The sequence below is a fragment of the Euleptes europaea genome, chromosome 10 (assembly GCF_029931775.1).
Source record: "Euleptes europaea isolate rEulEur1 chromosome 10, rEulEur1.hap1, whole genome shotgun sequence".
Taxonomy (NCBI): Eukaryota; Metazoa; Chordata; class Lepidosauria; order Squamata; family Sphaerodactylidae; genus Euleptes; species Euleptes europaea.
The window spans coordinates 75,826,901-75,842,209 of NC_079321.1; the positions used below are offsets into that span (position 1 = coordinate 75,826,901).

Consider the following 15,309-nt stretch of genomic DNA (forward strand, 5'->3'; position numbering starts at 1 on the left):
AGAATTACATGATACAGCTTCTACCGCCACAGAAAGTAAGAGGAGGGGTAAGGAAGAAGAGTGAGTGAATGATTCCCCATGTTTGGCTCCTACAGATATTATGGATATACTTACACTGAGGTAAGCAGCCATAGGGTAAGCAAACAACACAAAAGCAAAAACATTATTAAGACTTCCTAAATCAATGAATCAGAAGTGACTTGATGGCACGTACACACTCATTCCTAGCCACTGTTCATTAAAAAAACCCTTCAATAATTAATTGCTGTCATTTAAATTAACAATAATCTATAGCCACAAATTTCTATTGAAGTCATTTTCTTTTAATTTCATGATGCCTTCAGAACTTTATTCTTAATATTATCTTCTTGTCAGAAATATATTTGAGTCAGAATGAATTCCAGCGCTTTCATTTAAAAAAAATACCCAAAATGCAAAAAGTGTAATGCCTGTGATTATTAATGTATGCTTTTGTGTTCAGTTTGCATACTTGTTTTTATGAAAATGCTAGGCCTAAAGTATAAGAGCTGGTTTGAAGCACTATGCATTCATGTGCACACACACATGAGGGCTTTGGGAAGGTGGCATCCAAGACCCAGGAGCCATGAAATCAGGCTCTCTGTGTCTGGTACAGCCTTCCACCTATACACGGCCCAGAATTACCTACGGCCTAAGGAATGTTGAGTTTCTGTTCCGTGTTCCAGATCATGTAGCCACCCAAATCCCCACCTTAACCCAAAGGTATCCATCATTGGGTCGTTGTTTGTCTATGCTCAATATTACGTGTATTGTAACACCCCTGACCAGAGGTTATAAAGGTTCCAACAACCTTTTGTTCGGTGTGTGAGTTGCCCAGATTCTTTTGGGGCAAGCACACCCGACTGTATTTATTTTGGCCACAATAAACAGATCGTTAATCTCCTAACCTCTGACTGTATTATTTATTATGGGCTATTAAGTAATACAGGAGCACTTCAAAAAGCAAGATTAAAACTAGGGTTGCCAGGCCCCTCTTCACCACCGGTGGGAGGTTTTTTGGGCAGAGCCTAAGGAGGGCGGGGTTGGGGAGGGGAGGGACGTCAATGCCATAGAGTCCAATTGGCAATGCGGCCATTTTCTCCAGGGGAACTGATCTCTATTGACTGGAAATCAGTTGTAATAGCAGGAGATCTCCAGCTAGTTCCTGGAGGTTGGCAACCCTAACTAAAACAGTGAAAATAATTTGAGCTCCCCCTCAGCTCCCACTTAAAAATCTGTGGGTTTAATTGTCCATTATAATACCATACAATACATTATCTTATTACCATCTGAATCGGCAATTCCAGCTTAATCTCCATGAGGAAGTACCTGCATTTATAGTTTAAATTATTTAACCATATACCGTATTTTCCGGCATATAAGACGACTTTTTAACCCAGGAAAATCTTCTCCAAACTGGGGGGTCGTCTTATATGCCGGGTATCGTCTTTCCTCCCCGGCCTCCGCTTCAGCTTCCGCTGCCCGGGGAGGCTCTCTCCCCGCCTCGCCTCCAGGGAGGGAGGGGAAAGAAGACGAGGCCTTGCTCGAGGGGCAGCAGCAGCAGCCGCCAAGTGCCTGGCCGGCGATGCCGCCGCAGCAGCAGCCCGCCCGGTGAGTGCGTGCCCCCGAGACCGGCAGAGGGGGTGCTAGAGGGGTCGCCCCTCGCCCCGCCGATGGGCCGGGATAGGCAGCCGTGCGGCGGGGCGCCGCAAAGGGACGGGGCGGCAGGGGGACGCACGGGCAGCCCTCGCCCCCCCTCTGCTCAACTCCAGCCGGACTTTGGCAAGTGCGCTCGGCGGGGCGCGCGCAGCTCCCACAGGAAGAGTTGGGGTCTGCCCCCCCCCCCGCCCCCAAGTTCTGGGCTCTGCTCTGGAGCGCCGTCCCAGCTCCGCGGAGTTCAGGCGTGCCCGCTGACTCCCACGTAAGCGCGCGGGGCTTGCGTGTGTATCCCCTCCTCCCTTCCCGTCCCTCCCCTCCCGTGTTTTATTTGGGGGGAGGGCTTTGCTTCCCCTCCCCTTGGGGGCCCCGACGAGCCTTTGGCTCCGGCTCGCCTGCCTCCCGAGGCACGTCATCTCTGCGCTCCGGCTCTCCGCGCCCTCTCGCGCTGTCCCCTCCGCCTGGGCTCTGCGCCCCCCCTCTCCCCGGCTGCCCCTCGCGCAATGAGCGCCCCCCGGCCCCGGCGCGACCACCCCTCCAAAGACCCGGAGTGGGGCGTGGCCACCTCTTCGGGCGCTCCCGCCGCTTGCAGAAAGAGCCGAAATCCAGACTGGGCGGAGGTGATGCGAAGAGAAGCCCCCCACCCCCTCTCCGGCCGGGGGGGCTGCACGTGCTGGATCAGGACTTCTCTTTCTCCAGGCAGGGCAAGGGCCAGAGGGAAGGGGCCCTTTTCCCCATGCTTTGCTGAGGGGCGGGGGGACACCTTCCTTGGGACATTCCCAAACTCTGTATTTTAATTCTAAAAATGGGGGGTCGTCTTATACGCCCAGTCGCCTTATACGCCGGAAAATACGGTACTAAAAATGTTCTTTTCCCTTCTGCATTATCGTGTTCCATAATACTTCAAGACATTTCCCATTATTTTTGATTATGACTTTAAGAAACTCCTAATAGTTTATACAAGCATTTATGTGGGAAGAATTTAAGAAGAACATATGAGTTGTGTGAAGAAAGTACCAGGTTTGGTCCCTAGCATCTCCATGTGAAAAGGTCTCATGTAGCAGGGCTGGGAGAACCTCTGCTTAAGGCTTTAGAGAGCCACTGTCAGTCTGAGTACACATAACAACACAAACAACAAAACTAATAATAAATTGGGAAACTGCCGATGGGTGCATCAAAAACACAACGTTCTTCCTACCTTTATACGTCTTGGTGTATCCAAAGAATTTTGAGCTGATATAGTGGGAAAAGATGTATTTGATTCTTCTATTGTAGGGGCTTTAGGAGGCCTGGGCGGTGGGTTTTTGGCTTGCATTTCGTACCTTCTTATCATGCAATACTGTGCTTCTGTAATCTCTTCCACAATATTATTCACTGGGAAAGGCACAATATCTTCAGCATCTTTACTGAGCAACTGGACGGCCATATTTACACGGTGCACAGGAACTTCCCAGATTTCTGTGGGGTTACTGAAGTTGCTAATTAACAAATAAGTATCTGTGATCTCTTCTTCGAGCTGCAGACTTTGTATACCAGCCAAAATGTCCTCTTGTATAGAAAGATCTCTTATGGAGACTTTGACATTGCATGGCATGCAGAAATCTTTGCAAACCTCCAAAAGTTCATACTGTTTCTTATCGTGGACAATTTCCACAAAGCTGCCTTCCATGCACATGGGAAGAAACACTTTCTTGTATGTTTTATTTGGTGAAAGAATTTGTTCACAGGCCAAAGCATTCTCCACTTTCTTCCTTTTCTGATCAACTTCACTTGTCTGGCACCGTGGGACTAAAAACTGGTCTCCAATCGAGACTGAACACTGTTCTTCATGAGGAAACTGAAAAGCTTTTGTTGCTATAACATGAAGTTCCTCCTTCCCACTCCTTGCTATTTCTAGGTCATAGGCAGTTGGAAATTCCCGGGGTTTTCTTTTGAACTTCCCTTTGTAGCTGGTAGGAATTAAAAAGTGTCTTTTTTGGAAATCACTCTTTATCTCAGAAGCTAAGATTCTTATTGCCTGGTGCTTTTTGTAAATGACTATCTCTCTGCCGGGGCACAATAAATTGTATGGTTGCTTGTTTCCACTGGGCCCTTCAATTACTGCAACAACAATAGGAAAATCCTTGCTTGTCCTCTTTAATATGTCTTCCATTGACAGTGGCTGAAGAAAACTGTTAATATTGTAACAGTCTGTTACATCCTTGACTTCAACGTCTAAATCAGAAAGGAAGTGAACAATTTCTTTTTGAACTGAAAAGGGGGAGAAAAGTTCAGTTGATGATAAAGTAGAAAACCATGCTAAAATTATAAAGGACTGTTTTAAAATACAAATGGTTTCTATATTGTTGGCAACCAAACAGAGAACTACTCAAACTTCACTGGAAACCTATATTAGTTAAAATTCAAGGATTTCTCACACATTTGAGTACTATATTAAATATGCCACAGTTTACTATCACTTATCCAGAGGTGTCAAGATAAATAACAATGTTTACTGCTGCATGCACCGTTTTGCAGGGAGGGGCATGCGCTAACAGCAGCTTATGCTTTGGCAACAGTAATTATCAAAGGGAAATCAGCTCTCCTATATAGTTTTATATATTATATATTTATACAGAATACTATATACATCAAAATGACTACGTGAATTTTTAGTGAGTACATCATAAGCATGATTGTTGAGACTGGGGTTGAGAGTTAAGTCCTTCCTGATCAAATTCTTTCTCATTTGCTCTGTTCCATAACATTTTCTACCTGTGCCCTTTGTTTCTTTCTTGTTTGCTTCTCTCCTCTACAGTAACAAGTGAAAACATTAGTCAGAAAACTGGAATATAGGAAGCAATCCTAAGCAGGTTTACTCAGAAGTAAGTCCATTTTTTTTCATTGGGGTGTACTCTCAGGAAAGTATTCTTTGGATTGTTTAGATATGTATACAGAACCAAGTTTTTTTTTTTTTGAAAATCTAATATCCAGATATCTCTCCTTTCTTCTTCTGCACATCTGTTCCCTATATCGTTACAACTTCTCAAATGAAGAAAAATCTTGTTTTTGAGAACTATAGTAGGTGAAGAAGAGGCTGAAAAGCTTTCCACAGAAGAAATAACAATGTTATAAAAGAACTAGCAATACAGAGAATGAGAAGGAAAGCTTTCAGAAGGCACAAGAAAGCCTCTTGAAGGATCTCTAGAACTCTTGGTATTAAAAAAAAAAACCTCTCTACCCATACCTACTTCAGAGTTCACATAAAATGATTTATAAAAATATACTTGCTTTTATTATATGTTCACACAAAATTCACAAATGGGCAAGGGGGGGGGTCATCAACTTCTTCTTTTAAAACAAATGTAATAGCATTTAATTATAAAGCATCCTAAATGCTTCATGACTTGGCCCTATGCATAGGGCATTCTTAGGGATGCCAGCCTCCAAGTGGCATATGGGAATCCCCCAGAATTACAGCTCATCTCCAGACTACAGAGATCAGTTCCCCTGGAGAAAATGGATGCTTCAGTAGGTGGGCTCTATGGCATTGTACCCCACTAAGATCCCTTTCCTCCCCAGGCTCCATCCCTAAATCTCCAGGAGTTTCCTAACCAGGACCTGGCAACCTCATCCCCAGCCAGTGGCCGGGGGGACCTGGCAACTCTAGGCTCTCCCTAATGTCATCAGGAAACATGGGAAATTAAGGTGCCATGCATGCAGTATCTATCCAGATATTAAAGTCAACACTCAGAACTGAGGTGTAAACAATCCTCTCCCCCTTATTTCATATGTCGAATAACATTGGCACACAGGTACACAACACGGCACCCATACTTTAATTATAGAGAGGTATGGAGGTCTGTGTCTAGTAGGATTGCCAACCTCCAGGTGGGACCTGGAGATCTCTTGGAATTATACCTGGTCTCCAGTCTACAGAGATCAGTTCCCCTGGAGAGAATGGCTGCTTTGGAGGGTGGACTCTATGGCATATATCTTTCTGAAGTCCCTCTCTCCCTCAGGCTCTACCCCCAAATCAACAGGAATTTCCCAACCCATGGCAACCTTGGTAAGTAGGCTCTGGTAGGTGTCTGGATGGGAGACCTTCAGAGGTTTCTGTGGATGCCACCTTGAGTTCCATGAGGCAGAATATCAATGTAATCAAATAAATAAACCTAACTAAAATAAAAATGCACAGAATATTTACCAGCAATCTAGCCTTTGTGAAAAATAGGCCTTCATTTTGTAAATTGCCTCAAGCTATGTAGAAAGTGAGGCATAAATAATAAATATTTCAAAATTTCATGGTAACAGTAAGTTGTACATAAAGACATGTACATCCTCACAACCCTGTCAAACACTCTCAGCCTAACCTATCTCATATTGGGGAGAAAGGTGGAGTAAAAATGAAGTAAAATAAATTAATGCATAAATAAAAATGGGACACTTTTCTCATACCTGCTTGGTCCAAGCACCATTTGCAAAAGACACACCAACTTCTTTGTATTGGTTTTGAGTGGATTCGTAATTAAACACTGAAATTTACTTACATTTCATCACTGCTTGTACTTCATATATCGGTGATAGAACAACACAGCCATCAAAATCCACAGGGAACTTATTGCAAATATTAGTAAATACCACATGTCTGCATCTGCTCTTTGGGATTTTCCATTCAGCAACCTCTTTCAGGGAATAAATCTGGTTATCTTCTGATTCATAGAAATCCCCTTTTTGTGAGATTGGCAAAAGAAAGGCATGCCGTTGGTCATTCCTCTGCACTCTGCAACTGACAGTCAATGTCCCATTGTTGTCTTCCACAGAACTGAATATGATCTTCTCACCCTGGTTGATGCTGATATTTTCTACTTCTAGATCTCCAGAACAGTAGAAGCAAGGATGTTGTAGTTGTGTTGGTCCAATGCAAACTTTTCTCAAAATTTCTTCAACGTTAACATAGGGAGTTCTATCCACCACTAACCTGCAAAGCCCTTCAAGAGAGATGTTTGATTCAGAAAAGTTATTTTCTAATTATGTTAACATTGAAAGGCAAAGGCATGCAGACTGTATTCAATTGTTATTAATTTGATTTCCTTTGTCATCAAGCTGAATTTACAAGCTTGGGCCTGGTAACAATTTTAAAGAAACATATCAGAAACATATCAGGAAAATATATCTCCACTACCAGATTAAAATTGCTAATTACCATATACAGATAAAGGTATCAAGTAGTAGGGGACATGACAGATCTCAGCACAAGACTCTGGATAATTGCTGCCAGTTTGAATTAACAAAAGTGAACTTGATGGACCAGTGGAGTGTTTAACCAGACTCATGTGTTCATGTGTGGACAGAAAGAGATGAGGAACCAATGCAGTGGCAGAAGAGATGAGTTTGAATCCTTTCCTCCACCTCCATGAGATCAAAAGGAGAGCCCACAGGGGAAGGGTAAAAAGGGAGTGCCTGTGGGGTGGATGAATATTTCAAAAATACCCTAAATCTAGTACTCTCTTTCATTGGAAGAATACCAAACCCAATAGCTCTGCACTTAGAACTGCTCACTGAATGAGGAAATAAGGAGTGCATAAAATATTCTGAGAGTAGACTTGTTATGTTTTAGGGTGCTTTAGGAACAGTATTCTAGACTCATATATGCTCATATCACACACAAAGTTGAGTGTTACGTACCAAATGAACACTCCAAATAATCTCTATAGAAGCCTCTAACCCTGAGATTTATGTATTTATTAAGTTCTTCTAAGGTAGCTTATTTAAGCAGAAAATGTTCACACAGTACCTGGAAAATTTAGAGGTAGTTCCACTGTAGTAGGAGAACACAGGCTATGATCTTCACATTCACATTTACTTGCATTGAGTTTTTTAACTTTTAATGCAACAACTTTAATCACATCTCCAGTTGACAAGCAGCTTTCATGGCCAAACGTCTCATAAATTGAGCCTGGAGGAGAAAAGAAGTGTAAGAAAGTTGTTTTACAGATTCTAAGTGGTAGTTTAAAAGTATCCATTATTCTTAATAGAGCTCATTCCCTCTTTTCTTTGCAGAACTCATTTTCTTCAAGTGCCTGGATTACTACTTGGTTTGCTTTTTTCACTAACTTCAATATTAAGGCAAGTTTCAGTGCAGAAACAACATTTTGAACAGACAGTAAGACACTGAACATAGATAAGCGCATCAGTAGTAGCAGGTAAAAAATTAAAATATTCTACCTGTGGTGCAACACTGGTTGGCAACTGCTACAGGTAGCCTTTCTAGGCCTCAAAAGATTTCCAGTCTGACGTCTGACAGACTCACTTCAGTTTTCACCTTGATTCAACCTGGTAAACTGTCTGAATTTTTTTGGAACAGATATCTGTGTAAGGTTTAGGGTCAGGATGCCCTTTTGTGATAACCTACCTTGTTGCTTGAAATTGTTTTGCTAGGTTAGAAGACAAAACAACTTTTGCTTTTGCTTAGAAAGAGACTGTTTTTCAGTGGGAGAGCAAGCCTAAAATGATGCCAGAGAGACTGCTGTGACGTGACCATGCTCGTTCATGTTTGTTCCTAATCCTGCCATTTTTTATTTGGTTCAATTTTTAAATACAATCTTTAACAGGACACATTGGTTTGATCCCTCTTTATATTTCTGTTGGGAGAATAATCCTGTCCAAGTATTCTCCCCATTTTCTGTTGGACAAAAACCTAGCCAGCTCTTGTAACTGGGCAGCTACCAATGTATAGTTGCCCTAAGTCGAGAAGTATCATTTCTCCCCAAAAAGGACATCTCTGAAACAACTATTTGTTGGTAAGAGCAGCCTCTTTGGATGGTGGTTACAGGGACAAACCCTTTCCTTGGTGAATTTCAGCAAGTACATCTTTAGTTGCCTCCATTTTCTGCTTCCCTTTATGCTACAACATTACATTAAAACAACATACTATGAGTCTGGGGCCCTGGTTTTAATTTTCCTCATTTCCCTGCCCACTTTCTTTGGAGGTTAAAAGAAAAAGACTGGGATGTCTTTTGCTCAAAGACTCACACTCAGGTCTCAGTGTCTTTCCTGCCAGGAGTAGTTCTTTCCTACCCCATTTGTTCCACAATAGTGTCTGTTATTAGTTGAAGCATATTGACACTATGCTTTGAAAATGTGCAGAAGAAAACCATGTTTGCTCTAGAAAATATTTGGTATTGGTTTTGGGAAATTGTAAGTTTTAGTTTCTTCCTCATGTAAAATAAGTTGTTTGCACTGCTCCTACTGCACTCCCAACCTGAATTTCCTGATGTATCAGTTATTGTTTATCATGCATCTGCCGAAGGGTGTTAAGATAATTTACATGTTTTGTGAAAAGCATGGACTGTTCCAGTTTATAATTTCATGTGAACTTTTCATTACTTATGGTTGTTTTTATATCCTATCTCAGCTATGGGAATATCTGTTTGTATGTCTTCCCATACCATGCCATCTCATATCACTCTTCAGTTTGCAATCAAAACACAGAGTTAAATCCAAAAGATCAGAAGCAAAGTAGGTCTTTACCACCTAATCCTGCTACAGTGTCCTGTGCTCCTTTAAAAATGGACCCTGAGGGTAAAAAGACCCTTCAGGAGTATAGCATGGGGTGCAATATGAGGGTCCGCAGTGGAAAGAAGTACTCAGGGAAACTATGAGGGAAACTGCCATGTGGAAGCCCTGTTGCCACTATGCTTTATCTGCAGCCACACCAGCAATGGGGAAGCTACACATGCCTGACCCATGTGGAAAATACCACAGTGTTAACCAAGCTATGAATTCACATATATTTAAAAAAATGTGGGGGGGGGGCTTTAAAAAAGTGGCAACCTTCTATAAGGTATTGGTATAGAATTAAACCCAACAAAATGTTAGATAAGAAATTCTAAACTCTCTAAATGCTTGGTAGTTTCAAAGGGTAGCTATGTTGGTCTGCGGTAGAACATCTAGATTTGAGTCTAGTAGCACCTTAGAAACCAACAAGATTTTCGGGGTATAAGCTTTCAAAAGTCAAAGCTCCCTTCATCAGATACAGTATCTGAAGAAGGGCTCTTTGATGCTAGAAAGCTTATACTCCAAAGATCTTGTTGGTCTCTAAGGTGCTACTGGACTCGAATATAGCTGTTCTAAACACCTGGTAGTAAAATATTTATAGAATATTTGCAAAATGTTCAGTCATCCTGTTTAGTTTAATGTCCAGATCAGATCAGATAACCTTATTGGCATAATAAAATTGATGGTCACAAGGTCAGAGATAAACAGATAATACATATCTAGATTAAAATTGAGTTTGAATCTTAACAACTTCTGCCAAAAACTCCGCTACCTTCACTGTAACATCAGTTGTAATGTCGTTCAGCAAGAATTGGCAAGTGGGTGTTCTATAAAGGGCCATCCATTTGCTGATTAAGGGTAATATAATTTTTTTACAGGGTTCTTCATGTAAACGACAATCTAAAATAATGTGATATAGGGCGTCTGGCTGGCCCGTTCCGCATGGACATAACCTCTTGTTAAAGTTTAATGTTATTATTCCCCAATTGTTTTTGCTGCTGTTGTTTTTTTGTTCCTGCTTTTGTACATCTGTAAACAAGTATTATAATAAAGGTTCCTAAAAATACAGTTTTAACATATGATATTACATATTAGGAGCTGTACTATCTTCTAATGTCTAGCTTTGAAGGGAGGCAATAGGAAAGCAGGAAAGGCAGTGTCTATATCCAAGGAAAAATTTCCCATAATTAGAGGTAGTAGAGATAAATTCAGATAACTATTCTTTTCTTTTCTTTTTTCTGGTACAGTCCAAGCTGCTCCAGAGCATGAGTAAGCTACTTTTCTGCAGCTTGAGCAAACTGTGGTGGTATGGAGTTTATTGCATAACTCCTCCCAACAGCTAGGTTGACCGAGTCTTGCTTATCTTCCATGGTGAGGAGAAAGAGCTGTGTGCCTAGACCAAACTGAGAGCAGTGCCTGAGTGTAGCAGGCAAAGAAGAATCAGAAATCACCAAAGTGAAGTTGCACATGCTCCTGCTGCTGCTGCTGCTGATAAAGAGGCTGACACTCATGGAAGTGACAAAACCTCCTAAACCAGTGAAAAAACCTCCTAAACCCCATCCCTCCTCTGTCTACTTCAACAATACTATACATAAGATCTTCTTCCCTGCCCGAGTGGATCAACAGATCCAAACAGCTACTGCTTTTGTACAGGAGATAGGCCTACTTTCCAAAGCCAATGATTCTCCCATTTTGCTGATGCTGAAAACCCTTGTCCTGATCCTATGCAGCATGCACAGAAAAGCACAAACTTGGCCTCCTTATATTTTGGCTGAAGAGCCAAAAGTACCTCCATATATCAAGAGAGCTGATGAAGTAAAGCAGTTAAGAGAACGAGCTAAGAAAAAAGAGCATGAGTTGAAAGCCTCAGCTCATCCATGAACTACAAAATGGCCTTAATCAAGCAAGGTATCATCTCCCACCTTATCCCCCATCTGGAATGTGGAGATAACATGGGTGTTGTGATAATTACCAAACTAACATACATGAAGCACTTGGTAAATTTCATTTATAGTCTACCTTTCTTCCTGAGATCCAAGGTGGAGTGGTGGTGGAATTGCTGCCAAGTCACAGCCAACTTAGACCCCATAGGGTTTGCAAGGCAAGAGACGTTCAGAGGTGGTTTGCCATTGCCTGCCTCTGCATCACAACCCTGGACTTCCTTGGTGGTTTCCCTAACAAGTACTAATTAAGGCCAACACTGCTTAGCTTCCAAGATCTGATAAGATTGGGCTAGTCTGGGCCATCCAGATCAGGGCATTAAACAATCAAAATTACCTTAAAATATTATGATAGCCTGTCATTCTCAGCTAAAATGCTGAAGTTAATGAATGCATACCTTTACTTGATTAATTTCTGTAGTTTTGGAGGGAAATTGAATTCTATGCTGGATAACGTTGCTGTTTAACACTTGAGATGAAATCTACATCCATTTAACATGATTACTACAACCCCTGCCCTCCCATAATAACCTCATGAAGTACTTAAATGTTACCAATTTTACTGGATGTACTCACAAAACTGTTTCCAACCTCTTATAGTTTGGTAATATAAGATGAGATGCCAGAGCAGCAAAAGAAGAAACAAATAATTTAAATAATCAAAATGCTACAAATTGCTTTCTGAGACACCAATCTTTGAGGGTAATCAGTTTCTGTGACCTCTGACCAATGTATATTTATTTATTTTGTAAATGTTTTAGAGATTTCTTTTCTACCGCTTAACCACCAGGCTTCTGGGCAGCAAGAGTACACTGCAGAACCCCAGACAAACTCAAACATTTGTAATAATTTCTTTTAGGATTTTTATGTATTTTACATATGTATTAAAACTAAAATTGTTCAAATCAAAACAGTGAAGTACTGAATTTTCATCACACTTTAAAGAAACTCAACTTTGATGTCAGTCTGAAACTGAAGTTTCTACTTGGAAGTCATAGTCCAATTGTCAAAGTCCAGCAGCCAGATTTTGAAATATTATCACATTGCATTGCCAATAAAAGAAGCCCCAGAGCTTCAGAAGTATGGATTCAATTCTCTGGATATGTGCATACCTTTGACCTGGTTTCCCAAGCCAGTGGGGAATGGATATGCAGAATCCTGCTTCTGTGTGCACCATGCATTGGGTTGTAGATACATAAAAGTTTAAAGACTTAATATTTTATACCGATGAACACTCGTGTATAAAGGTTGCGTAACTCAAAAACCTTCCCTGCATTATGTTTGCTCCTTCTGGCTGTGTTCCTATCAGTTCCTCCCCTATAGAAGTCCCCTCTTCATTCCAAACAGCTCACTGGCATCTTCTTCCATGAAGAGACTTAGGTTTGGCCTTGGATTTGCCACTCTTTCGATGCACATTTTTCCCATCCAAATTCTCAAAATTCAACAATAAGCCCTGATGCAGAGTTTTGAGAATTCAGATGGGGAAAATGTGCATCTAGAGAGTGGCAAATCCAAGGCCAAACCTCCCATGCATAAATAGTGTTGACATGCTACTATTCTCACCAAATACAGTTCATAATCACAAGTCTTCATCCCACACAGAAATCTGAATTTCCAGTCTTTCTTCATACATTGAGATTATTCTAAAACAACAACAACCACTCACCTTCATCATAAAAACCAGACTGAATCTGCAGTATCCTAGGAAGAGATTTTGGATCCAAGGAATGAATGAAATTTTTCAGACTAGAGGCCATGGTATGAGGAGCAGCAGGAAGACAGAGTTTAAACTAAAACACCTCATAAAATGCTCTCTATTACTTCCTGCACTTAAGAAAGGCCTGTGAAATATGAAAGAACCTTTCACTCAAAAACAGCAGGGAAAAAGCTTTAGCCGTTTCATACAGGAGGCCACTTCTACTGTCTTTACTTTTTGTTTGTGGGAGGCAAGGTAGAAGCCAGGCATATAACTGAAGAAAGCTACACAGAACACCTGGGTCCATACAACTTTGTGCCTGTGTCAGTCTGAGCTACAGGAAATCCAGCCCATTTTAGTTTGTACCAGTACTGAGAGGAGGAGAAAGAAGAGGTGAGGGAGTTAGTTAACTAGGGTGTGGTTTGAAGCTGCACCACAAACACACGAAGATCTTGTCTTAAGCTTTTAATGAGTTTGAAAGTACTGCTGTTTTCCTTCATTTTAAAGAAAGTACAGTGGTCTTTGAAAAGATGAAATTGAACTGGCTCAGGTTTTCCAACTGGTGTTTTGTAGAATGCAGAAAAAGAAGAGGGCCCAGTTAAAAGTGCTAACACTAACTGAAACATGCAATGACTAGGCTAAAGTAGCAGGAATATTTGCTTACAGGCCAAAGAAGAGGGAATAGTTCTAGGGCTGTTGAAATAAAAAAAATTCGGTATAGTTCGGATTCGGCCGGATTTGGCCTGTCTGGATTCGGGATATGCCGAAGTCCGAACTCCCCCGCTTCGGGTCCATGCAATTCAGCGCGAATTCAAAGTTCAGGAAAAAAATTCGGCCGAATAAAGCCATTAAAAACACAACCGCGCCTTTCTGTGGCTCTGGGGGGGTATTTTTTGGGGTAGAGGTCCCAAACTTTCATCGGAGCTTCAAAGGACCCTTCTTGCAAGACCCCCCAAGTTTTGTAAAGATTGGGTCAAGGGGGGGCTGAGATATGGGCCCAGAAAGGGGTCCCCCCACCCTTAATGTGCATCTCTGAGCAGAGCTTGCCGCCCACGCACAAAGCTCCCAGCCCCGACAAACAGCTGAGCTGCAGGGAGCAAGGGTGGGGCAGGTGCAAAGAAGTTTGCAAAGCAACACAACTGCAAAGCAACACAACTGCAAAGCAACACAACTGCAAAGCAACACAACTGTAAAGCAACATGTTTGCAACCATGCAAAGCAACACCTGACACCTGGGAGTTTGCAAACCATGGAAAGGGACAGAGGCAGCTAGCTATGCATAATGAGCAGGAGGGGGTGGAATTTCCCCTTTTGCATCGGACTCGGGACCAGGCAAATGCATTCTTTAAGTCACCATTTGAAAACCAGTTTTGAGCAAGCATCAAAATAGACCTAACCGATCTTATGAATGAGGGAAAACCTGAGGACACACAACTGAAGCCCCCCCTCAAACCAGGGAGAGAGAGACTCGAGGGGGCACACACACCCCAGGCAGAACGGGCGAAAGCCCCCTTTGGCTCCCCCACCCACCCACAGAAACTGCTCCCTCCCCACAAACACACACAGACTCTGCTTCCCCCCCCACACACACACACAGGAGAAAAATTATAGATTAAAGCCCCCAAAGGGGTCTTACTGTGACTGTCTTCTGTTCCATCAGGAGGGGCTGGGAGGACTGGGTAATCCAATACGATACTATTTAAGCACGGGAGGTTTTGCCTTGGATTTGCCGCTCTGGAGATGCATACAGGATCGGGTAATCCATTCATCCCAATAGGGAAAAGGGGAATGCGCCCCCTGCAGCCACTGAAAGAGAAAAGGGGGGAGCCCATATTTCTGCCCCCACTGAACCCATCTTTACAAAACTTGAAGGGTCTCTTAAGAAGGCTTGTCTGAAGCTATGCTGAAAGTTTGGGGGCTGCACCCCCAAAAAGCGCCCCCTGCAGCCACGGAAATGGAAAAGGGGGGAGGGAAAAGGGGAAAGCCCATATCTCGGGACCCCCTGACCCAATGTTTACAAAACTTTGGGGGTCTCTTAAGAAGGCTCGTCTGAAGCTATGCTGAAAGTTTGGGGGCTGCACCCCCAAAAAAGCGCCCCCTGCAGCCACAGAAAGAGAAAAGGGGGGAGCCCATATTTCTGCCCCCACTGAGCCCATCTTTACAAAACTTGGGGGGGTCTCTTAAGAAGGCTCATCTGAAGCTATGCTGAAAGTTTGGGGGCTGCATCCCCAAAAAGCGCCCCTTGCAGCCACAGAAATGGAAATGGGGGAGGGAAAAGGGGTGGAGCCCATATCTCGGGACCCCCTGACCCAATGTTTACAAAACTTGGAAGGGTCTCTTAAGAAGGCTTGTCTGAAGCTCCGCTGAAAGTTTGGGGTCTCTACCCCCCAAAATGTGCCACCTGCAGCCACGGAAAGGAGCGAATGTGCACACGCACCCCCCATGAGGATTTCTCTCTCT

The 15,309-nt window shown here is 42.7% G+C and overlaps 1 protein-coding gene across 1 annotated transcript; it reads right to left on the reverse strand.

Annotated features, from left to right (window-relative positions):
* Nucleotides 1-2,848: 2,848 nt before the first annotated feature.
* On the reverse strand, nt 2,849-12,910 carry THEMIS (thymocyte selection associated). Its single transcript, XM_056856224.1, has 4 exons — nt 12,820-12,910; nt 7,451-7,612; nt 6,204-6,644; nt 2,849-3,924 (listed from the first exon to the last, which is right to left on the reverse strand). The coding sequence occupies exons 1-4, from the start codon at nt 12,908-12,910 to the stop codon at nt 2,849-2,851; spliced, it is 1,770 nt and encodes a 589-aa protein (XP_056712202.1).
* Between the last annotated feature and the right edge of the window lie 2,399 nt (nt 12,911-15,309).